The 25,469-nt window shown below is 42.2% G+C and overlaps 1 protein-coding gene across 3 annotated transcripts; it reads right to left on the minus strand.

Annotated features, from left to right (window-relative positions):
* Positions 1-3,500: 3,500 nt before the first annotated feature.
* Positions 3,501-25,231, minus strand: SLC35G1 (solute carrier family 35 member G1). Of its 3 annotated transcripts, XM_088670343.1 has the most exons (4): positions 24,809-25,144; positions 22,921-22,978; positions 16,347-16,527; positions 3,501-11,238 (listed from the first exon to the last, which is right to left on the minus strand). In XM_088670343.1, the coding sequence occupies exons 1-4, from the start codon at positions 25,127-25,129 to the stop codon at positions 10,479-10,481; spliced, it is 1,320 nt and encodes a 439-aa protein (XP_088526469.1). In that variant the 5' UTR covers positions 25,130-25,144; the 3' UTR covers positions 3,501-10,478. The 3 variants fall into 3 exon arrangements, with proteins under 3 accessions (XP_088526469.1, XP_034994415.3, XP_088526468.1); XM_035138524.3 differs by lacking the exon at positions 22,921-22,978 and having other exon boundaries at positions 24,809-25,231; XM_088670342.1 differs by lacking the exon at positions 22,921-22,978 and having other exon boundaries at positions 24,906-25,175.
* Between the last annotated feature and the right edge of the window lie 238 nt (positions 25,232-25,469).

The following is a 25,469-nucleotide window of genomic DNA, read 5'->3' on the forward strand; positions in this document are numbered from 1 at the left end:
GATTTCCCAAGTGGCTTTGGAGTTCTAAACCACATAAACATTGGTGGAAATATTTGGCAGATTCCTCAAGTGGTTTGAGAGTTTTAATGCCCTAAGTGCTGTGCCAATAGCTCAACAACTCCTTGTGAGACATGAAAAAGTGATGGTTACACTGGAAAGAAACAGATACACAGATTGTGTTTTTGTTGTTGTCTTCAGCAGTTCTTCAAAAATCAAGTTCTTTTGGGCTTTCTTTTCAGGGAAGAGATGGTGGGAGTTATAGTCAAAGGAATTCCAAAGAAGAGAGATTTCCGAAATAAATCCCTGGTTCTGTTCTTACCACAGACCACTGAAGAATAAATCTGCATGTCATTCATGTTACAAATTTTTCAGACAAGCAATTGCCAATGTCATGGACTGGCCGGATGCAGAGGAATGGTGTGTGTGTGTGTGTGTGTGTGTTTTAATTGCAAATCTCAAAACACGAAACATAACATTTCAAAGTACCAGGGTAGAACATTATAGATGACAATCAAAGGCTGCCGTTTTTTATGTATAAAAAACCCCATCATAATCATCATCATTCATCACAACAAAAGATCATGGTGAATATACGAATATTAGAACACTGAAATTCAAGTAAGAGAAAATACTCAATAAAACTCTGTACATGTGCTGTACGTGAGGTATCTTTACAAACAAGAATATTGGGGGTGGGGGTTAAGTATTTGGGAACTATCTCCACAGCAACAGATTTTATCCCTTTGGCAAAAATGCCATACTTTTTGGAAGCAATGGCAGGAGATGAGGTCATTTTACCCGTCCAAGGAAATTCATCACATCATTGCTTTTCAGGAGAAAATTGATTTGATCGTTTCTGTAACGATTCGAAACTATTTAAAAGTGAAGCAAGCAGGGATTTTCTATTGCCAACACCAACAAAAGCTGCTTCCTGGAGCAATCTTATGTAATGCTATGCCACTCCTGTTTCAGAGTCTTAATGCACACAAAACTCCCTAAAGGCCCCCACTGAGTGGATCTATGGCTCAATCACATTCCCTGTTCCCAGTTGCATTTAATTAGAAGCCTGCCACTCAAGAAGTGGCGGGTTGGTCCAAAATTGGTGTGTGAAATTCAGCCCACACCCATATTGTTTCTTGTTCCTCAGTGCCCACCCAAAAACCAACAACTTCAAAGTGTCTCTAGGAAAGTCGGCATTTCCCCCCTCGGGGCAGGCTTTGAGAAGCCAGCTGAAGAGCGGGTGTTGTTGATTTTTTGCTGGGTCCTGTCAAGAGCCAGAAGAGGCCTGTTTGGGCTGGAACATGACATATATTTACAGAATAAGTTAAATTAAATTGTGGAACTCCTTGCCAATAGAAGTTTGATAAGCCTTTGGAACAGGTGTGGGGGAAATTTGGTCCTCAAGATGTGCTGAAGCACCGCTCCCATCATCCCTGGCCATTGACCATGCTTGCTGAGGCTGATGGGAATTGTAGTTCAGCAACACTGGGAGAACCAGCTTGATTTTTAGAGCATGGCATTTTGTACCAACCGGTCTTCACTGATACATTGTTGATGTTTTTACTGTTGCTGTAGTGTTGTTTTTATGTTGTTCACCGCCTTATTATATAATTTATGGAAGTGCAGCTTATAAATATTCCAATAAACAAGGTAAATTCATATATAGACCCCCCCATAACTAAAAAAAGAAAAGAAGAACCTGTTTAATTTAAAAACAAGAGACTTACAGTGAATTCCATGGTGCTTGCTCACGCAAAAAGGCTGGTCAGGAAAGGGAAAGCGAACAGCAAGGCTATTCAGGAAGCAAATGCACTCCTGAGGCCTGGCTGTGTTGGTGTGGCCTTCAAGGAAACATCTGTGCACACCCTTGGAACTATTGCTGGTGATTCTGATAGGCTAATAGGTGCACCACAGCTGCAGCCCTACTTATGTGGTAATGAGGCAGTTTGTTAATCCCTGTATCCTGATTGGCTGGATTGCCATAATGACAAGAATGGGAGGGGAATTTGCAAAACAGGTAAAGTTAAGGTGCCTTAAGACAATACAGTAGTAAAATGCAGTTTTTCCACATGGTTTTTCTGTCTGGAGATGGATGGGAGGGATCTCCTGGCCACAGCTATATAGTTTTAGGCTGGGATTTGCTGAGTGCTGCAACAGATTGGCCAGAGACTGGAAGATACACTGAAATTATCTCCAGGAATCTCTCTAAATTCAGATTGAAGGATACAGAGTAATAATAATAATTTTATTATTTATAACCCGCCCATCTGGCTGGTAGGGTTGCCAGACTCAATAGAGGACAGGACTTCTGTGCCTTTAATTGCCCTGCTCTCTTTCGAGTCTGGAAACCTTAAAGAGAAACCAGCAGACCCTTTGTTTAATTTCCAAGCAAAGGGCCTGCTGGTTTCTCTTTAAGGTTTCCAGACTCAAAAGAGAGCAGGGCAATTAAAGTCACAGAAGTCCTGTCCTCTATTGAGTCTGGCAACCCTACTGGCTGGGTTTGATATCCCCACCCCACCCCCAGAAAAGAATAATGGGAACTGAAGTTTAAGGAAGCTAGGAATTGTAGCTTTGTGAGGGATAAACTGCAGGGTACAGTGTAGTTTCCAGGGTACAATGGGGAAAGCCGTATACTTCAAATGTATGGCATGGATCTTATCATAGTATCTGTATAAGCCTCTGAACGGCCTTGTGTGGGTTCCAGTCCTTGTTGGAGCGTAGGTTTAAGGTATTTGTTGTTTTCTGTTGTTGTATGTGATCTTAATACAGTATATGATCTATGATTTTTGGGTAATGGTGGATACCTCAATGAAAATGTCGGCCCAGTGTGTGGCAGCCATTTTTTTTAATTAAAAAAAGCAAATTGCATATTAGGAAAAAGATTGAACATGAAACTGCTAATATCATAATGCTGTCATGCAGCCAGCTCTATGATGGGGCTGTATTCACAGTGCATAGTTCTGGTTGCCACATCTAAAAAAGAATATTGAAAAGGTTCAAAAGGGGGAGGGGCAACTAAAATGATAACAGGGCTGGACCAATTCCCCCATGAGGGAAAGTTACAAAATATAGGGCTTTTAGTTGGAGAAAAGCTGTGTGAGGGACATGGTATACAAATTTAATTATTATTATTATTAATAATAAAGATGTATAGCATTTTGCATGGTGTGGGGAAAGTAGATAGGGAGATATTGTTCTCTCAGAAGAACGGAACCCAGGAATATTCAGTGAAGCTGCATGTTGGAAGATTCAGGGCAGACAAAAAGAAGTGCTTCACAAGATGTAGTAATGGCCCCCAACTTGGATGACTTTAAAGGGGTTTAGAAAAATTATTGGAGGATAAGCATCTAGTTGTAAAATGTGAGAACTGAATGCTGGACTTAGATACATCTTTGGATAGATTCGGGAAGGGTCTTCTAAGGAAACCACAGCTTATTGTTTATTCCTTCACGTCAGCTTGAATAGCTGCGAGACTCTTCTGATATCAATGAAACCAAGCGTGTATTTTTCATTGTATTTATTAGAATTTATGAAATCATATAAACTTCTTATTAAAATATACTTTACATTTCAAAATCCAGGAAATTAAAAAGTTGCCTATAAAAAAATAAGCATCTGCTACAAAACAGCAGCCGCTACAAAAACAGCTTAACAAGGTGCAATAAAGGAGATGAAAGTAGTGCAAGGGCCATCCAGCTTAGCTCCCTGATATTTTGCAAAAATAGAGATTGCATATACGGTATTCAAAAGCATTTTTGCATTGGTGGTTCTTTAACATCAGAGACACTTCTTGAAGAACCGGATTCAAGAGTTCCTGCTTCACCATGATGACTGTCTACTGGCAATATAGCAACATATTGGCATTAGGTACATCAAGCAGGACCTCCAAAAGACAAAAAAGATACACCATCTTTTCTATGTATATTTGTATTATTAGATCTATCTTATGTTGAACAGGCCCTAAACAATCTACTGTGCTGCTCATTCTGATATGTTCTCTTTGGACAAGCCACCACAGTTGATGGTCACTATACTGTGACTAACCCATAACACCTTGGTAATTGCTGAGGAAAACTGGAAAGAGACACAGGAATAGTACAATTCAAATCTACTTCCCCCTTTGCAAAGTATAATAGGTTAAAGATAATCCATTGGCATTTGTATGCATTAATGAAAGCTACATAGGATTAAAAATTATGATAGCTTAAAAAGGCTGGAGAGACTTCTACAAGACTAGCACAGTGCTACATATGGAGTGTGCATATCTGGCAGTTGAAAGCTACCCTAAACTATTTTTTTTATTTAGTTTGAAGTATTTTAATGCCGCCCCTCAATTAATCCCAGGGTGGTTTGAAAAGAAAAAAGAAAACGTAATTTAAAAACTAATTTCTCAGGAGCTTAGCACCATCCTAAATAGATCTTTTCCAAGTAATGCCAGTTTTGCATTAGGTCAGGCATAGGCAACCTTCGGCCCTCCAGTTGTTTTGGCCTACAATTCCCATCATCCCTGACCACTGGTCCTGTTAGCTAGGGATCATGGGAGTTGTAGGCCAAAACATCTGGAAGGCTGAAGGTTGCCTATGCCTGGATTAGGTAATTTAGGATTAGCTAGATTTAATTTCCCACAGCAGCACTGGGGAACTTGTCCCCACTCACCCCCCAGATGTTACTGGACTTCACCTCCCATTAGACCCAATGAGCACAACCAATGGCCAGGAATGATGGGAGCTGCAGCCCACCAATATCTAGAGAGTCACAGGTTCCCCACTCACCCTAGAGAAATATTGGAAATATGTTTGCAATGGAATAATAACCATATGCCATTTAACCAATGAGAAGGGAGCTTTACAGAGGAATCCTATTCATTACTCCCTGGCAAGTGTGTACAATACTGCAGCCTCAACAGACCAGTTCACTAAAGAAATGCACACCTCCGTGGGACAAACACATTCCGACAATTGAACTGGTATCCATTCATAGCTTTGTGCAAGGGGGTCACCAACCTTTGGGGGCCAGTGGATACCTTTGGAATTTAGAGCAAGTACTATGGAGGCACCAGCCGCAAAATGGCTGCCATGGGGATGTGAAGTAACACAAAATTCCTTCCACATCAAAAAGGGCAGGAAATGAGACAAGACCACAGAATGGTGTGGTCATGCCCATCGATGGAAAGGAAGCACCTAGGTCAGCCACTGTGGCGTTCACTCAGAGAGCTCTTTACACCTCTCCTCTGTTCAGAACAGAAAGGAATGTGGATGCCCAAAGATGGCATCCAATGAATACGGACCTGTTTGTAAGAGGGCGTGTTCAATATAGGAGAGGCCAAAGCAGTATAAACAGGAGCAATAAACAGTTTCTTATGCACTGTAGATTTTTGAAGGGATATTTGCTTGAGACCTGCTGTAGGTGCCATAGGAGGTAGTTGGGCACACTGGTGCCAGCCCAGGGCAGTGCACTGGTGACCCCAGGCTTACGCCAAGAAACATTCAACTTTTTAGCATGATGCTAAACCTCATGAGTTGTTCTGGGTAGTTATTTTATCCTTTTAGAATTTCACAATTGCTCTAATATAGTTCTGTTCTTCTACTTCTGGGACTTTTATTACTTCTATTGCTGTCCTTGTTGCTTTGCTATAGTACAGTGAGCCTGCAACTTATGTGCACATTCTGCTTTATGCGCTTGGCATAACAGTAAATAATTTTTAAGGGGGGTGGGAATGAGGTGATGTCTGGGGAAATGACTTTAGCAATCCCACCTGCCATTGGACCCAATGTGTTTTGTCTTTGGGTGCAATTGTGAAATGTAATCCTGCATATGTTGCGGTCTCACTGCACTATTCTTCCTGTTGGTTATTTGGTTCCCTTTTATGACTGTTACTCTTATGAGAATCATGAAATATAATTAAAAGCCAAAGAGTAACTAATAATGCAGTACCAGAGATAAATCTGCATTACGGTAGCACCCTGATTCTAAATAAATCAACTTAAAAGTTCCATTTGTCTAAATACAGCCAAACCTCCATTGTCAAACGTAATCCGTTCAGGAAGCCTGTTCAGCTTCTGAAACGTTCGACAACCAAATCACGGCTTCCAATTGGTTGCAAGAGCTTCCTGCACTCAACAGAAGCTGCGTCGGACATTCGGCTTCTGAAAAACGTTTGAAAACCAGAACATTTACTTCCAGTTTTTTGGCGTTCGGGAGCCGAATCATTAAAAAACGGAGCCGTTCAGGAACTGAGGTTTGACTGTATGTAGTACTTATTGTCAAGTAAAAGTGACTATGTGCACTTACTTGGCAATTAAGTCCCACTAAATATAGTGGGCCTTGCTTCTAAATTAGCATGCATATAATTGGGTTATTCAGTTAGCAAGGACATTTTCAAATCACATCAATGGGATGAAATGCTGGGTTCATGAAATCAAAACAAATATGAACCAAAAACCAGACCAACCCTTTACAGAACAAAACAGAACCCAAACTTTACCTGAAGGGATCTGTTAAACCTGAACAGGACTCTAAATTAAGCACAGAGGTTCGAGATAAGGGATCCATTCATTCATTTTTAGTGTGATAACACTCACAGGTCAACACTTTCAGGTCCAAAGGAATCATGAGCACGTGAAATCTGTATTGGGAAGATTTTTACACATCTTGGGCTTGTCCTGAGATTTGTCCTCTTAAAAGATTAGGATGTTCAATAGTATAACAGTCTAGTGCTCTACATGTTCTATTTCTATTAAAGGCATACTTCATAATACTTAATAATGGCTGATGCTTAAGGTACAATAAACTAATTTTCTGTATAGTCCATGAACTGAAACAATTCCAGAGGTGTGCTGAACTGTTTTACAGAACTTTTTTTTTTTTTGCTTAAACTGAATCAATTTCAGCCATAACTGGGATTAAACAAAAACAGTGAGATTGATTCAAGTTACCCGTATTGTTTAAATAATTGTCAGCTTGCAGGAGAATTTGGGAGGAGCAGAGGACAACATGGACATGTATTTTCTTTTCTTTTCCTTTTTTACATGAAAATAAATGTCTATCCTGCCCAATGGATTTCTATCACCTGAAACAAGAATAGCATATGCATGCTATGAGGAGTATGAGGCTGCCATGTACCCATGTCTCTTCCCTCTGTCTCCAGGTACTATTAAGGCTGCAATCCTATGCACACTTACTTGGAAGTAAGTCCAGTAAGGCTTGTTTCCATGTGGACATGTATAGGCACACACAGTTAACTAAGTCAAAAAAACAGCATTGGTAACTAGATGGGCAACTTGTCTGAACTGATGTCAAGGCAGTTTCCTGGCTTCCTATGCCTCAAGGACCCCAATTCCCAAGAAGATCAGCTGCAGCATATACATATATATATACATATACATATACATATATATATATATATATATATATATATATATATATATATATATATATAGGGTGGTTGAGTTGGTGGGTAAAATACCCTTGACCTTCTGCCCTAGCTGGATTGAGAAGCAGGTATTCAGATATGGCAGTGAAATTGCTCCTTTCCTGGCCCCACTTTGGATTGCTCTGGTAGATGTAGCACTTTGCTTACCAGACTAAACCTCCTTGAACTTTGTGGGACTTCCATCTGCAATGCTTATCCCTATACTTCTTTCTGTTCAGGGAAGTGGAAAGCATTTAGCAGTACTTAGGAGGTCATGACTCAAAAAGGCAGTTGGGATGGGGGGAAGGGATTTTGAGAACTTGCTTAGACTCAGGTGAGTATTTTTCTAAGCACATGCCTTTTCCATGCTCCAACCATAGCCAACCACACTGCATCAAAGGAGACACCTGAGTTTTTGGAGCAACTTGTTTTAGAAGTCTGGCTACATAGGACAGCTGCTCATGGGAGAAGCAGAGTATTTATTTAGCATCCCAAAGTATCCTCCTCCCACAACAGGCAATGAAGGCTGGAGAGATCTTTCCCTTCTCTTTTTCTACCCTCTCAGGATGGAGAACAAGCTCTAGGGGAAAATAAGCAAGAACAGTTCCTTATTGGAGGGAAGAAGTTATATAATTTTAAAACCTAGCTAGGCTCACAGTGACTGTCTTTTTGGAAAGAAGTGGTTTCTCATACTGGAAATATTTCCAGGCTCATTGGTCAGACTTCCCCACAGTTGCAAGTGAGGAAACCCTGCAATGCAAGTGACTAAGCTGTTTTTTTATAGACTAACAACAACTTTGTGCAATATTCTTACTGTACAGTCGTACCTTGGAAGTCAACCAGATTTTGTTCCGGGAGTCTGTTCGACTTCCAAAATGTTCAGAAACGAAAGCACAGCTTCTGATTGGCTGTAGGAACCAATCGGAAGCCCCGTCAGATGTTTGGAACTATTCCAAAAATAGTTCACAAACTGGAACAGTCACTTCCGGGTTTGCAGTGTTTGGGAGCCAGAACGTTCGGGAACTAAGCTGTTCCAAAACCAAGGTACGACTGTACAGTATATTCAGAGAGTACTGACATGTAATGACATGTTTTTATTCTGAATATTGAATATGCATTAGTAATTTTATTTATCACAATTATCTGTGCAATCAGAGTGATGTCTGGTGCTCTCACATTGATTCCACTTACTAAAGTACATTGACACCAGGAAGTTCTGGGGTGACTGGATTTGTGTTTCAATGAATGCTTCATGATATGCTTTCCACATTAGCTAGCTGAAAATAAGGTGCATACAGGGAAATGCTAGCCTAATCTGTTGCATATTGTAGTTTGTTTTAATGATGTTTTCACCTTGACTTTTCTATAACAGAATTCTAAATGAAAATAGAAATGGGGTAGCATCCAGTTTCAGGGGTCAACTACATGAAAACAAAGCCATTTGTGTTTTAATGAAAAACCAGCTCTGAGGGATGGGATTTGGAATCTCCTGAACATTGTTCTATTTTTATATCTGGTGATGAAGACACCAATGTAACTATGGATGGGAACTTGGCTTGGGTTACACCAAACAGGAAATGTTAGCAATGAACAAGCAGTGAGGAGAAAGAAAGATACAAAACGCTGATCACACTGATACCATCTCCGTGGTTTAGCTGACCATTATTATACACTGACATGCTGCTCTCATAAATGCAACTATAACACAGTCAAATGTGAGTGCGGGCAACATCTGCAGAACAAGTTTTGTTGGTTGTAAAACCAGATTCTAGTTCATGTGTACATTTGTGGTTAAACATACATTTCAGACATTTTCATGTTATGTTGTACACGTCCATCGCAACAAATGCAATACAATGTCATTTCATGTCTGAACAAGGCTTGGCTTTCTGTTTTTGCACCAATACAGTGGTACCTCGGAAGTCGAACGGAATCCGTTCTGGAAGTCCATTCAACTTCCGAACATTCGGAAACCAAGGCATGGCTTCCAATTGGCTGCAGGAAGCTCCTGCAGCCAACTGGAAGTGGCAGAAGCCACATCAGACGTTTGGGTTCCAAGGAACGTTCGCAAACTGGAACACCTACTTCCGGGTTTGCGGTGTTCAGGAGCCAAAACGTTCAAGTCGCAAGGCGTTTGTCCACCAAGGTACGACTGTACCAAGAAAGACCTGCAAAGACCTGCTGCCTCTGTCTTCTCCACTATAGTGAATGGGATGTCTATGACAAGCTCACAAATTCAGGGCAATAGATCAAGCCGCTTGTTGTTTTGTGTTGCTACAGTATATGGACTAATGCAAACACTATTCCAGAATTATTATGATAGGCAAAAACCACTTATGCCAAAATGCTTGGATTTAAGTTGATAGACACGTCAATCCTGAGAATGTATACTAGCATAATTTGCAATGGCATGTGGCAGTGTTGATGCATCATCAGCGTACCAGCTTATTGTGGGTCTTTGGAATGCAGTAGCTTCTGGTGCATCCCCCTCTTAGTACACAGGGGCTTAAACTGTCCACCATCCTTAAATCCAAAATTCTGGCAAAACTGACAAGTAGGTGCTACTTTAATTGCATAGTTAAACAGACAGACATTCAAAACATTTTGCATAGTACTGAGCATGGGTACAGCTGCAATACGTTCCATTGAAAAGAAATGCCCCCTTGGACAACTGGCCATTGACTTTTCCTTGAATCGTAGCAGCTGAATAGTAGCAGCCAATATGGCCTTTGCTCCGTCTATTCAGGCACAATGTAATAATAAAAAAGAGGGATATATACATATATATATATCTCAGTTTATATTGCTATAAATACATTTTAAGATCTGCGTCACCAAAATATAGAAAAATAACTATGCCAAAGCAACAACTAGTAGAAATAACAAAACAAAACAGAAACATTACCAAATTGAAACATTGAACTAGGAACACACTTCAGCCCTACCTGTGCAGGCGGAAGTCTCGCTCTTTGGCAGAGAGAAGTGCCTGGAAAGGTGGTGGTGAATTGTTTAAAATAAATACTCAAGTGATTTGCCCTGTTTCAGCAGTGAAATAACACCCCACTTCTCAAATTTCATTTCCGGTGCTCTTTTTTGAGCTTTGATACCACTTCCGAATGACAGTTCCGGAACTGCTAGCTACTACGCAAAGGGCACCTCCGACTGTCCACCACGTAGGCAAATGATTGAGGAAAAGAATTTGGAAGATAAAAGCAAACACCACGTCCATTGTTTTCATTATAGCAACAGGACCAGCTTTCTCTATCTGTAGTGCTTTTGTAAGGAATATTTGGCCACCTAGACCAAACACTCCAATTAATACCAAGAGAAATCTATCTATGCCACAGTTGGGCAAACTCCACTCACCCATTACAAAAAGCACTATTAGGCAAACTATTAACCCAATTACTGCATAATACCAAATAGACAAAAAATAATGCACTGATTTCCCCACCTTCCTTAATATAACAAAAGTTGACGCGGCAGCTATGGCACTTGCAACAGCTGCTAGTGTTCCTTTCAGGCGATCTTTGTACTCTTCTTCTATTCCAGCAACTCTGGATCCAAATAAAAAAGGTGGTCTTGCAATAAGCACCACTCCGGTGATTGTAAACAGAGTGAAAAGAATATCCCAAGGACTATACTTCTCCTTGAGGAATATCCAGGCCAATAGCGATGTAAAAACTGGGCTGCTGAAAGTAATGACTGTAGCGTCAGCAAGAGGCATCACTTGGAAAGCATAATAGAGAAGAATCATTGCACTAGAGCCGAGCAATCCTCGAAAGAAAAGAACTAGTCGTTTGCCTTCTGGTCCCAGAAATCCTGTTCTAAAATGAAAGAAGGAGAGATGTGTATAATTTAACTCATGGCTTAAGGTTTCCATATTCATGCATCAATAGGACTTGCAGTGAATTTCAGATCACTGAATGTTAAATAACACTATGATTTTTCCAACGCTGACACTACTAGGACTCATGTTCCAATAGTGTCCCCAACTTTGATGCATTTTGATCAAATGGTTATTGAGCGGTACCTCGGGTTACAAACGCTTCAGGTTACAAAGTCCGCTAACCCAGAAATAGTACCTCAGGTTAATAACTTTGCTTCAGGATGAGAACAGAAATCGTGCTCCAGCGGCACGGCGGCAGCAGGAGGCCCCGTTAGCTAAAGTGGTGCTTCAGGTTAAGAACAGTTTCAGGTTAAGAACGGACCTCCGGAATGAATTAAGTTCCTAACCAGAGATACCACTGTGAAGGCTCTTTGGCCTTCAGCTCTTAGTTTGCAGCTTGCAGCCTGAGATGGGTGACTTGAGGAACAACTCTTTATTTCCAGGACACATGGAGAGGAGCCAGCCAGCATGTGAAAGGGCACTAGCAGACATCAGGGAGGGTTGTTATCAAAGGATCCTTTGGGTCATTTTGCTGGGTGGCAGGAAGGCTATGGATTTTAAGCTTGTACAGTACTTGCATGGGGCAGGGTGTTGGGCTTTTCATTTTTTGGAGCAACTATCAGTATTATAAGTATTACTATTTTTATTTTCCTTTTCGAATGTTTTTTGGCAGTTTCAGTGGTCTTCAACTAGTCCAGACCCAAGATTCACCTCTGACTTCTAACCTGTACCATAGGACCCACTTTCACATACAGTATTCACTTTTGACTTATACTAATAGTGCTAAAAAGGTACATTATTAATCCTAAAAATGACAATTCATAGAGCAATATACATAGTGTTACCTTAGCATTAGAAATCTATGAGAACCAGTGATTTTTACACTTGTTCTGAGCCAAAAGGCTGAGAAGCTACTGAAAACCAGTAGGTTTTTTTTAAAGACTCACAATTTCAGTGAAGCACCTGACATGTTTGTTTTTCTAGATATCGTGATAATAGATATTCCAGTGACTCTACAGTAGATGACGACTGTATTCACTGTATACTCTCACACCCTTAAAATCTGCTTATTAGCTTCTTTTTCGGTGAACTATAAAAGTGAAGAATGCTGTGCTGAGCACTATGTTTGTGTGTTGTAGGCTAGATTTTAGGGTATTTGAGGGAATCACTGCGGCGTCTGTTCTGGAGAATTGAAGACACTTCTGCATTCTAATCATTGCAACAGACACTTCTGCATTCTGGTCCCCAGCAAACATCCATTGTGCAAGAAGTCTAGAAAGCCACAGGAATAGATCAGAACGTGGATGGAGCTTCCCACTCCATAGAGCAAGCTTCCTCAAACTCGGCCCTCCAGATGTTTTTGGCCTACAACTCCCATGATCCCTAGCTAGCAGGACCAGTGGTTAGGGATGATGGGAACTGTAGTCTCTAGAGGGCCGAGTTTGAGGAAGCCTGCCATAGAGAGTTCCCTTACTATGGACATAGCTACAGGAAGGCAGGGCATACAGTTGGCTAGAAATATATTTCTCTTGCTACTTTGCAGCACTCATTGAAATTGATGAAATGAGTGTCCCATCATAATGATGTGTTCTAGCCTAAACACCCCCTTCATGGATCAATGCCTTGTCGTGGCGAAGGGGCTTGAATAACTCAGAGAAGCTATGAGCTATGCCATGCAGGGCCACCCAAGATGGACAGGTCATAGTGGAGAGTTTTGACTAAACGTGATCCACCTGGAGAAGGAACTGGCAAGCCACTCCAGTATCCCTGCCAAGAAAACTCCATGGACAAAGACAATAGGCATATAAAAGTTATGACGCTGGAAGATGAGCCCCTCAGGTCGGAAGGCGTCCAACATGCTACTGAGGAAGAGCGGAGGACAAGTACAAGTAGATTCAGAGCTGATGAAGTGGCTGGGCCAAAGCCGAAAGGACGCTCAGTTGCGGATATGCCTGGAAGCGAAAGGAAAGTCCGATGCTGTAAAGAAAAATATTGCATAGGAACCTGGAATGTAAGAACCATGAATGGAGGTAAGCTGGATGTGGTCAAAAATGAGATGACAAGAATAAATATCGACATCCTGGGCATCAGTGAACTAAAATGGAAGGGAATGGGCGAATTCAGTTCGGGTGACTATCATATCTACTACTGTGGGCAAGAATCCTGTAGTAGAAATGGAGTGGCCCTCATAGTCAACAAAAGAGTGGCAAAAGCTGTAATGGGATGCAATCTCAAAAATGACAGAATGATCTCGATACGAATCCAAGGCAGACCTTTTAACATCACGGTAATCCAAGTTTATGCACCAACTACCGGTGCTGAAGAAAGTGAAATTGACCAATTCTATGAAGACCTACAACACCTTCTAGAAATGACACCAAAGAAGGATGTTCTTCTCATTACAGGGGATTGGAATGCTAAAGTAGGGAATCAAGAGATAAAAGGAACAACTGGCAAGTTTGGCCTGGGAGTTCAAAATGAAGCAGGGCAAAGGCTAATAGAGTTCTGTCAAGAGAACAAGCTGGTCATCACAAACACTCTCTTCCAACAACACAAGAGACGACTCTACACATGGATATCACCAAATGGGCAGCATCGAAATCAGATTGATTATATTCTCTGCAGCCAAAGATGGAGAAGCTCTATACAGTCAGCAAAAACAAGACCTGGAGCTGACTGTAACTCAGATCATCAGCTTCTTATAGCAAAATTCCAGCTTAAACTGAAGAAAGTAGGAAAAACCACCGGGCCAGTAAGATACAATCTGAATCAAATCCCTTATGAATACACAGTGGAAGTGAGGAACAGGTTTAAGGATTTAGATTTGGTGGACAGAGTGCCTGAAGAACTATGGATGGAGGCTCGTAACATTATACAGGAGGCAGCAACGAAAACCATCCCAAGGAAAAGGAAATGCAAGAAAGCAAAATGGCTGTCCAACGAGGCCTTACAAATAGCGGAGGAGAGGAGGCAAGCAAAATGCAAGGGAGAAAGGGAAAGATACAGGAAACTGAATGCAGATTGTCAAAAAACAGCAAGGAGAGACAAGAGGGTCTTCTTAAATGAGCAATGCAAAGAAATAGAGGAAAACAATAGAATGGGGAAAACCAGAGATCTGTTCAAGAAAATTGGAGACATGAAAGGAACATTTCGTACAAAGATTACCATAATCAAGGACAAAAGTGGTAAGGACCTAACAGAAGCAGAAGACATCAAGAAGAGGTGGCAAGAATACACAGAGGAATTATACCAGAAAGATATGGAGGTCTCGTACACCCCAGGTAGTGTGGTTGCTGACCTTGAGCCAGACATCTTGGAGAGTGAAGTCAAATGGGCCTTAGAAAGCACTGCTAATAACAAGGCCAGTGGAAGTGATGATATTCCAGCTGAACTATTTAAAATTTTAAAAGATGATGCTGTTAAGGTGCTACACCCAATATGCCAGCAAGTTTGGAAAACTCAGCAATGGCCAGAGGATTGGAGAAGATCAGTCTACATCCCAATTCCAAAGAAGGGCAGTGCCAAAGAATGCTCCAACTACCGCACAATTGCGCTCATTTCACACGCTAGCAAGGTTATGCTTAAAATTCTACAAGGTAGGCTTAGGCAGTATGTGGACCGAGAACTCCCAGAAGTGCAAGCTGGATTTCGAAAGGGCAGAGGAACCAGAGACCAAATAGCAAACATGCGCTGGATTATGGAGAAAGCTAGAGAGTTCCAGAAAAGCATCTACTTCTGCTTCATTGACTATGCAAAAGCCTTTGACTGTGTCGACCACAGCAAACTATGGCAAGTTCTTAAAGAAATGGGAGTGCCTGATCACCTCATCTGTCTCCTGAGAAATCTCTATGTGGGACAAGAAGCTACAGTTAGAACTGGATATGGAACAACTGAGTGGTTCAAAATTGGGAAAGGAGTACGACAAGGTTGTATATTGTCTCCCTGCTTATTTAACTTATATGCAGAATTTATCATGCGAAAGGCTGGACTAGATGAATCCCAAGCCGGAATTAAGATTGCCGGAAGAAATATCAACAACCTCAGATATGCAGATGACACAACCTTGATGGCAGAAAGCGAGGAGGAATTAAAGAACCTTTTAATGAGGGTGAAAGAGGAGAGCGCAAAATATGGTCTGAAGCTCAACATCAAAAAAACCAAGATCATGGCCACTGGTCCCATCACCTCCTGGCAAATAGAAGGGGAAGAAATGGAGGCAGTGAGAGATTTTACTTTCTTGGGCTCCTTGATCACTGCAGATGGTGACAGCAGTCACGAAATTAAAAGACGCCTGCTTCTTGGGAGAAAAGCAATGACAAACCTAGACAGCATCTTAAAAAGCAGAGACATCACCTTGCCTACAAAGGTCCGTATAGTTAAAGCTATGGTTTTCCCAGTAGTGATGTATGGAAGTGAGAGCTGGACCATAAAGAAGGCTGATCGCTGAAGAATTGATGCTTTTGAATTGTGGTGCTGGAGGAGACTCTTGAGAGTCCCATGGACTGCAAGAAGATCAAACCTATCAATTCTGAAGGAAATCAGCCCTGAGTGCTCCTTGGAAGGACAGATCGTGAAGCTGAGGCTCCAATACTTTGGCCACCTCATGAGAAGAGAAGAATCCTTGGAAAAGACCCTGATGTTGGGAAAGATTGAGGGCACTAGGAGAAGGGGAAGACAGAGGACGAGATGGTTGGACAGTGTTCTCGAAGCTACGAACATGAGTTTGACCAAACTGCGGAAGGCAGTGGAAGACAGGAGTGCCTGGTGTGCTATGGTCCATGGGGTCACAAAGAGTCGGTTTGTCTCCCAGGTTTGATCTTCTTGCAGTGCATGGGACTCTCAAGAGTCTCCTCCAGCACCATAATTCAAAAGCATCAATTCTTCAGCGATCAGCCTTCTTTATGGTCCAGCTCTCACTTCCATACATAGCTTTTTACTGTATACTTTGGCCCAAAAAGCGGAATATAAATAAATGGTAATAATAATAAATCCAAAGAGCATTTTTTTTCTTAGCCTTGCCTCATACAAAGGAGGCATAATACTCACCTGAAGTATATTAAACCAGGTAGGACAAATGTCATTTGAAAAACACATCTAATGGCACTGACTTCCACTGAGTGCACACCTTCAATTTTCTTGAGGAATAAAGATGCCACAGAGAAGAGAAAGGCAGACAGCAGCGTATAGAACAAGCCAAGCCCTGGACAGGTAATTTCCCCCTTTATTCCTGAAACAAAACAGTTTCCAGTTAGCAATTAGCAATTTAGCTGTAATTTCTTCAACTGAATTTGAAACGGTTCTTTTTAAAAAATGTATGTCTACTTTGAGGAGGGAAAGAAACAATTGCAATTGAAAGTATATGGTTGGTGATTTTTTTTAAAAAAAGTTAACAGCAATTTTTGACATTATGGTAAGGTAAAGGTAAAGGGACCCCTGACCATTAGGTCCAGTCGTGACCGACTCTGGGGTTGCGCGCTCATCTCGCATTATTGGCCGAGGGAGCCAGCGTATAGCTTCCAGGTCATGTGGCCAGCATGACAAAGCCGCATCTGGCAAACCAGAGCAGCACATGGAAACGCCGTTTACCTTTCCACTGTAGCGGTTCCTATTTATCTACTTGCATTTTGATGTGCTTTCGAACTGCTAGGTTGGCAGGAGCTGGGACCGAGCAACGGGAGCTCACCCCGTCACAGGGATTCGTTCCGCCGACCTTCTGATCAGCAAGCCCTAGGCTCAGTGGTTTAACCACAGCGCCACCTGGGTCCCCATACAGTATATGGACTGTAATTTTACAAAATGTCTATGTTTATCTGCATGTTGCATTTTTGCAACTTTTTAAAAAAAAGTAGTTTAAGAATGGGATGTATAAATCCATGCACCATGTTTGCAAAATAGGTCCATCTGCCACATTCATTACAGAGACCACCAACCATTCTGATAACTTTTGGCATTAAGAAATATTAACCTGCGTTACCGAGGCTATGTGAATGAAAATTACTGCAGGCTCATGCATCTTTCCCAGTGTTTTCCCAAGTATTGTTGGGTAACACTTAAGAAACCAACCTTACATCATATTTGTATTAGGAAAAATCTTGAGTTTTTAAAGCAAGTGTAAAATATTAGTTTTCTTATCTACTTGTAATGAATAAAGATATAACTTACCGGTACACCCACTAAATATTTCTACTTGTTACAGTATATATACAGTGTGATACCCTATTATTTTACAATGAGCTGGCTACTTAGAGAAAGTTATCCTGCTGTGCAAATATCTTAACTCTAGTATCCCCGAAAGCACATCAAAGTGCAAGTAGATAAATAGGGACCGCTCTGGCAGGAAGGTAAACAGCGTTTCCGTGCGCTGCTCTGGTTCGCCAGAAGCAGCTTTGTCATGCTGGCCACATGACCCAGAAGCTGTCTGCGGACAAACGGCGGCTCCCTTGGCTCGTAGAGCGAGATGAGCGCCGCAACCCCAGAGTCGGACACGACTGGACCTGATGGTCAGGGGCCCCTTTACCTTTAATTCTGGGTAGAGGTGGTAGAATGCCACCGCAGTTTCTTTCCCACAACTTATTTATATCCAGAACAAATATAATGCTGTTTTGTTAAAAAATAATATAAAAAAGAACCTTGAATCCTGGAACTGTTAGCTGTGTAGGGATACCATCTAAGAAGATTAGAGAGGCAACAGAGTTATCTTCAGAAGAAAGCAGTGGTTTGACAGGGCATTTCTGTCGGTTGCTAAGCAACTTGGAATCACAACCTGGAAGCTGATAAGCAACCTTGAAGCTGAGAACCAATGTTTTCTAACATTCAGCAGCTGTGAATCCAAGGTGACAGAATATGCAGAGAGATGCTTTGGCTGCCTTGGTCCCAGGATTTCAACTGCTAAAGTCAACTTTTGAGCAGCAGCTGTCTCTCTGTTTTGAAAGGGCTGAAATCTCCAAGCATTGGACACAATGAAGTTAGGCTTAATGTGAGAATGTACTTGGTATGAGGAGTTGGACATGGGTTTTACCATGGTTAAGTAGACAGGGTCCTTTTATCAGCCTTCATGCAAAAAGGTGCAAACAACTCTCTTCTAGATAAAATCAATTCCTGGAAATAAAATCTGAGCACTGCTACTCTTAGCCTATCCAAATCTAAAAGTCATTTGGTTACGTTTCCCATTCATAATATGGCATACTAACACAACACTTTCCTCGTTTTGTCCTAAAAGAGGCATCTACTTATGGAATTCTCTGGAGGCATTCCCTGGAGCAAAAGGGGAGAAATGTGATTCAATTTGCATCTAAAGGCAAATTGTATCAAATTTGCACCTTCTGAAACAATATGAGAATCAAAACATTGGCATCCTCCAAAATTCACGCCCATCCAGAATTTGCTGTGTAATTCTACAACCAAAGAATGCTTGTGCATATATTGGGTGGGGGGGAAGTGTGCATACAAATGAATATATTAGTGAACATATCATACAAAAATTCATTACATTAGGAAAAATTGATTGCAAAAATGTGCTCACTAGTCAAAACCGCACATAAAAATGTGTTAGGGGGGGAAATTACACTAAAATGCTGAAGAATTTTCAAGAAGATTTTAAAAAAGAATTTTCACAAATTGCTATAGAAATGTAGATAACTGAGAGAACTGAAACCAACAATCCTTCCATCCTTATGCGCAATAGGTCTGTTATGGCACAGCTTTTGATATATTCTTACGTACTAAAGCAGTCTTCACCTAATTGGTGCCATTGAGATGCTTTGGATTACAACTCCCAGCAGCCCCAGTCAGCTGTATTGATGGGAGTTGCTGTCCAAAACATCTGGAGGACACCAGGTTGGTGAAGGCTGTACTAAGGCATATTTAAAATTCCAGTTTACTCAGAAGTGGTGCTAAAGATTTCTGGAGACTTGGCCACAAGATTACAACACTGGATCATGTAGCAACAGGATGTAAAAAAGGATCCAACCACCAATACAGATAGCTTGGGGCTCATCCTATGACGTTGCATATTCCCATCTTGCGAAATCCACCATCTTCTCTCGCAATCTCCCTATCTCAGATTCTCTTCCTATTTTCCTAATCTATGTCGAAAACCCCTTTCATTTTCTAGTCCTTTTTCTTCCTGTTTATCTGTGGAGATGTCCTCCTTCACCTCCATATATTCCTAAACGCCAGTTCTAGCTCATGTTCAGAACTTTCTCTTTGTTTGCAGTCTACTCCTAAATTCTAGACTGCCACGGACAAACTTGGCACAACGAATAGGTTCTTCACAACACATTTGTCCTCAAAATCCCCAGAGGTTCTTAAGATGGTGATTTTATGTGACCACATACTGTTGAGATAGAAAGGCAACCAATAAATGAAAAGAAATGAAAGTTACATCCACATGGGTTTAACTTCCACAGAATTTCACTGGCTTTCTATCAGACCAGTACTTGAAGCACCAGGGCAGTAGTGAGTAGCAAAGAACACCTGGGCCTCTAATTTGTGCATAATCTTATGCATGTCTATTCAGATATAAATCCCACTGAACGGGGAGGCCCTTACTCCTATGTAAGTGAGTGTAATAATAAGACTGCAGCCTTAATACAGGAGAGTCCCCAGTTATGTGAGGGGCCGCCACACACATCATCGGGATATGTGTACGTGAGGATTCCCCCGTTCTGCCCCCACCCAACCCCCTTTTGGCACTGCAAATGGTGTGCGTGTCAGTGGGAAAGCATGTGCTGATTGTGTGTGAGTGGGGAGACACCTGTACAGGAATAGGCAAAATCTGAAGAACACATTTGGGGAGGGGGTTGGTTTAAAAAGATCATCTATGGCAGGTATATAAGCAAACTCCAATAACAATGAACTAAATAGGGCTGCCCACTCTCTTTCAGAAAAGCTCCAGAGCAGGAGCCTCTGTGACATATTGGAACAGAAAATAATAGATTTCAAAGGATGCTAAATCTCAAGGCATATTACTGCTTGAGGTAAAGCACACACATCTCTGTTTAATCATAATGGGTTTTAATCTAAAGTGTTATTAGAAGAACAAACGTGCCATTCTCTCTCCGAACCTACAGTGTAGCTTTTGGCAGAGCTTCACAACGTTAGCCAATACAGAGCAATATAGATTTGATCCCTTAATTATATTATTGCCCCAATTTGCTCTTGTTGTCCAATACAGACCCACATTAATGGAAATTTTTGTCTGAAATATTAGATTAAAATAAGGAGACTCAGAATGGACTGAAGCTGAAGAAGGGGGGAAAAGCCATGCTGATCTACAGAGTGAAGAACAAAATATCAAGTTTCGGTGTAGTAGTCTACTTTGGTTGGTACCTAAAAGATAAAAGTGCCAGACTTCTGCACAGACTATGTGACACTAATTCTCTGAAGTTGTTGCTGTATAAAAGGATCTTTAGGGATGCTGGAAAAGCGAACCTCTGCATTATTAACAAAACACCAAATTTTCATATTATAAAGGGAAGGTATCATAGTCAGAAAGGTATCTTTCTTTTTTTTCCTTTTTTTTAATAAAAAAAGCTGGGCTGGTATTCCAGACTAGCAAAGCAAACACTGTAGAAACGTATGACCTTCTTACTGCAATTAAAAAGTAAGAAAAATATTATAGGTTTTAGAGCATCTGTCCTTTCAATGTAAACTTTAAGAACGGAATAAGATAACATTCCTCTCTTCTTCAAGCACTATCCCTCGTCACACAATGGCTCTCTTGGGGAATGGCCCCAACTCAGCGGCAGAGCACATACAGTGGTGCCTCGCTAGATGAATTTAATTCGTTCCACGGGTCTTTTCTTATAACGAAAAATTCGTCTAGCAAATCCCATAGGAATGCATTGAAATTTTTTTGAAATTTTTTTTGCCCATAGGAACGCATTAATTGAATTTCAATGCATTCCTATGGGAAACTGCGATTCGCTAGACGAATTTTTCATAAAACGAATTCATCTAGCGAGGCAACCTCCGCTCGAAAAATCCTTTCATTAAGTGGAAATTTCGTTAAGCAGGGCATTCGTTAAGCGAGGCACCACTGTATCTTGCATGCAAAGTTGCCTCCAGGTAGATCTGGGAAATATGCCTGCTGAAACCCCAGGAAACTGCTGCCAGTCAGTGTCAACAATACTGAGCTCGATGGATCAATGATCTGACTTTGTATAAAGCAGCTTCCCATGTCCCTATGTTCTCAAAGCACAGTAGGTTTCCATTCAGCACTGACAAAAGTGACACCCACAATTTCTCTGCTGGGTATATCAAGTTTTAAGAAACATTGTTATTCTATCAGTATGCCATTTACCTAATGCTGTTTTATGGCTAGCTCCGCTCTCAAGAGAAGGATCAAAATGGAGAACTGAAATTACAAAATAGGTACAGTATTCTATATGGAGGAGCATTCAACCACACAAATCCTCATCCACCTGAAGTTTGTAGTGACACAATCCAGACAAAGGTTTACAACATCCAAAATAAGTACTGTAGGTCCCCAAAATGGGATGATCCTACAAACTACTCAACGGCTTCCAGAATGTAGCAACGCCCATACTGGATCAGGCCAGTGATCTGCAAGTGGGACCTAAGCACAACAGCACTCTTCTCTCCTGCAGTTTCCAGCAACTGGTATTTAAAAACATATTGCCTCCAACTATGGAAAAAGAGTATAGCCATCCGGACTTATAGCCATTGATAGCCTTTACCTCCCTGAATTTTTCTAACCCTTTACATTATCGACAAACGCTTCAAAACACTGTGTGCGAGACTAATGTCTCTGACTGTCACAGGAACTTACCACTAGAAATGCAAAATAATATTAAAGACCCTCTTGATTTGGAAAAGCGGTTGTGACAGCAGCAATGGGAAAACAAAATAGTTCATGTGTTATCCAGGCCTCTGGACAAACTCATATAAACTTGGATTAAAACTTCTACATAACAGATTTCTCTCCAAGCTTAATCCTACACACTGTGATTGCTCTTGCTGAAAGCACTGTTACTAGCAGCTCACAAAATGCTAGGTTGACAAATCACCGCTCTTTAAAACAAAAATGGTTATGGCTCCAAGGGGTAGATGATTAGATAATTAAATATTAACATAGCTTTTCAATGTATGATTAAAATAAACAATATTAGATTGCTTTTCCATTGCCAGCCTGATTAAATATGATAGTTACATATGTTGATGTAATTGTATGTTAGCAAGAGAGGGTGCAAGTACAAATTATGCTGTAGAACAAAATGTCTTTTGTTGCAGAATATATTTCATACTACAGTACTTCAGGTCAAGAGAGAGACGCATAGTATAGGACCATCAACAGTTTAGTTACCCCTTTACAAAATATAACCACCCTTGTGTTTTCATATACAAGCTACACATCTTGTAGTGGATTTGTTGTACCCCATCACAATCCTGGAATTACATGAAGTCAGTATGCAGTAGGGGAGCTAAAGAGAAGGCAGGTTGCACAACAGTGGTGGCCATGGCATGGGAGCGAGAAGAGAGGGACACTGAGAGGGGGAATGTGGTGGTTTCAAATAGTGGCAGAAGTCAGACTAAAGCAGGGATGGAAGGAAGAGGGAAATTGTGGTTTTAAACAACAGCAGAGGTTTGAATGAAGTACCTTCATACAATGGAATATTTGAGGGTTCCGCATCCTTTATCTCTCTCACATGAGGCAGCTGAGGAATGGAAGAGGGAGAAGTCTAAGTACAGCCAGAAGGAAGAAATTGGGTTGGGGAGGTGAAAAGCAAGTTTGTCCTTGCACGGAGAAGGGGAAGTTCTCGGGAAGTTCTCTCTTAAAGTGTGGGGGAATAATAATAATAATAATAATAATAATAATAATAATAATAATAAATTTATTTATACCCCACCCTCCCCAGCTAGGACTGGGCTCAGGGAGGCTAACACCAAATACAGTATATAATACCGTATTTTTCCGTGTATAGATGCCCACTATTTTTGGGGACTCAAAATCAAGAAAATGCACTATGCACTATCCATGTATAAGACGACCCCTTATTTTAAACTTCAAAAATTTAGGAAAAAATATACTGTAGTCTTATACACAGAAAAATATGTACATTAAAAGACAAAATCAAATGATGGGGGAGTTGCGACCAGAGAAAACAGAAACACAGCCCCTACTGTGTTTCTTCAAAAAAACAAACAAACAAAAAACAACCACTATGGCTTATTTTCAGGGGATGTCTTATTTTTTCCCTCCTCCTCCTCCTCCTGCCTTGGCCGGCATTGCTGCTGCGCCTATCACTATGTCTTATTTTCGGGGTATGGCTTATATTCCTTGAATGCTTAAAAATCATGCTATGGCTTATTTTATGACTACGTCTTAAAATAGGGGAAACAGGGTAGTAAAGGTAAAGGGACCCCTGACCATTAGGTCCAGTCATGGACGATTCTGGGGTTGCAGTGCTCATCTCACTTTACTGGCCGAGGGAGCTGGCGTACAGCTTCCGGGGTACAGCTTCCACGTCATGTGGCTAGCATGACTAAGCCGCTTCTGGCGAACCAGAGCAACGCACGGAAATGCCATTTACCTTCCTGCCGGAGCGGTACCTATTTATCTACTTGCACTTTGAGGTGCTTTCGAACTGCTAGGTTGGCAGAAGCAGGGACCAAGCAATGGGAGCTCACCCCATCGCGGGGATTCCAACCGCCAACCTTCTAATCGGCAAGCCCTAGGCTCTGTGGTTTAACCCACAGCGCCACCTGCCTCCACAGCCCCTAGTACTCTATAAAAATTAAAATGCAATTCCCCAATTCCTTACTCAATATCATACACATCGATTTTTACACATAAGCACAGGATTTTAAAAATTGGAAGAAAATTAAAGCTTACAGTATTAAGGAATAGATAACCTGTGCTAAGTCATCTTAGGAGGGCAAAGATGTTAGAGACCAGTGATGGGAAAGGTTTCTCTTTACCTTTTCAACTTGACACCATGATGTGTTTGGTAAAGGCACTAACCTGCCTTGACAGGGCGCTGGGAAATTCTGAAGCCCATGCGTCCTCTTAAAAGTTTTAGAACAAAGGTGAAACTTAATCCCTAAAAATGAAAATGCACCTTTTTTTTGAAAGAGAGCCGCACGTGCATGGCACTTTATATAAACAGAACCACAAATCAAAGAACCAAGGAGGACCGAGAGAGAACAATAATTGTTGTTGTTGTTGTTGTTATGACTACCTTAAGCGGATGTATTCAAGGTTGGCAAGGATTTGAGCAGAGCCTAAAAGGCGCAGCTCGCGGGCACCTCGCATGGAAAGAGGCAAGATGCAGCCGGCCTTGCCACGAGGCCAAGCGGCGAGGGCGCAGCAGGGCACTGAGACGCCCGCTGGTCGGAGCCTCCGCCCGACTCCGAGGCCGAGGAGCGCAAGCCGCGCGGTGTTGCGCCTCCTCGCCCTGCCTGCTGCCAGCTCGCCACCCTCCTCTCTCCCCGCCCCGCGTCCTCCTGGGCGGCGGGGCAATGCCCTCCCGCCTGCCCTCACCCACCGGGCGTCCCGCGTCTCCAAGGGAAACTTCCTCGGAAACAGCCGCCGTCGCGCTCGCCGAGCCTCGCAGCGCCTGCTGCCGCTTCCAGTTCGTGCACCTGGCAGAGCCCGCCATCCTCGCCCTTCCCCTCGTGGCTCCCGGGAGGAGGGGGATCTTCTGCCTCCCACCGCCCTCCTCCTCCGGCGGCGGCATCGGCGGCGCCCTCCTCGCCGCCCTGGCGCTGCACCATGAGGACCGCTCCTCCGGCTCCGGCTTTGCCACAAACTGCTCGCCGGCTCCGTCCGGCGAGGAGCCGGCAACTTCGGTGCGCGTGCGCGGCATGCCGGCCGTGACGCCGCCCCCCGCCTGCTTGCTTGCCTGCCTGCTTGCTCTGCGCCGGCCGGGCGGCCTGCTTCCCCGCCGAGGGCGATGTTTACATGTCCCGGCGTGAACTGCTACGACCTCCGCGGGGGAGGTGGGAGCCGCGGAGGGTCCGTCAGGCCGCGGCGCGAAGCCCCCTCTCCCCCATTTCCCCCGCTCTACCCATAAATACAGCTCTTTCCAAGTTTCCCTCAAATAATATTTTGGTGGAGGGAGGAACTCATGCCAGAAAACATGTGTTGAGGTTGTTCCTGGATTACCGAAATATTCCTTCGTGTGGTTAGCCAAGAGAAGCTAGGCT

The sequence above is a fragment of the Zootoca vivipara genome, chromosome 5 (assembly GCF_965207765.1).
Source record: "Zootoca vivipara chromosome 5, rZooViv2.hap1.1, whole genome shotgun sequence".
Lineage (NCBI taxonomy): Eukaryota > Metazoa > Chordata > Lepidosauria > Squamata > Lacertidae > Zootoca > Zootoca vivipara.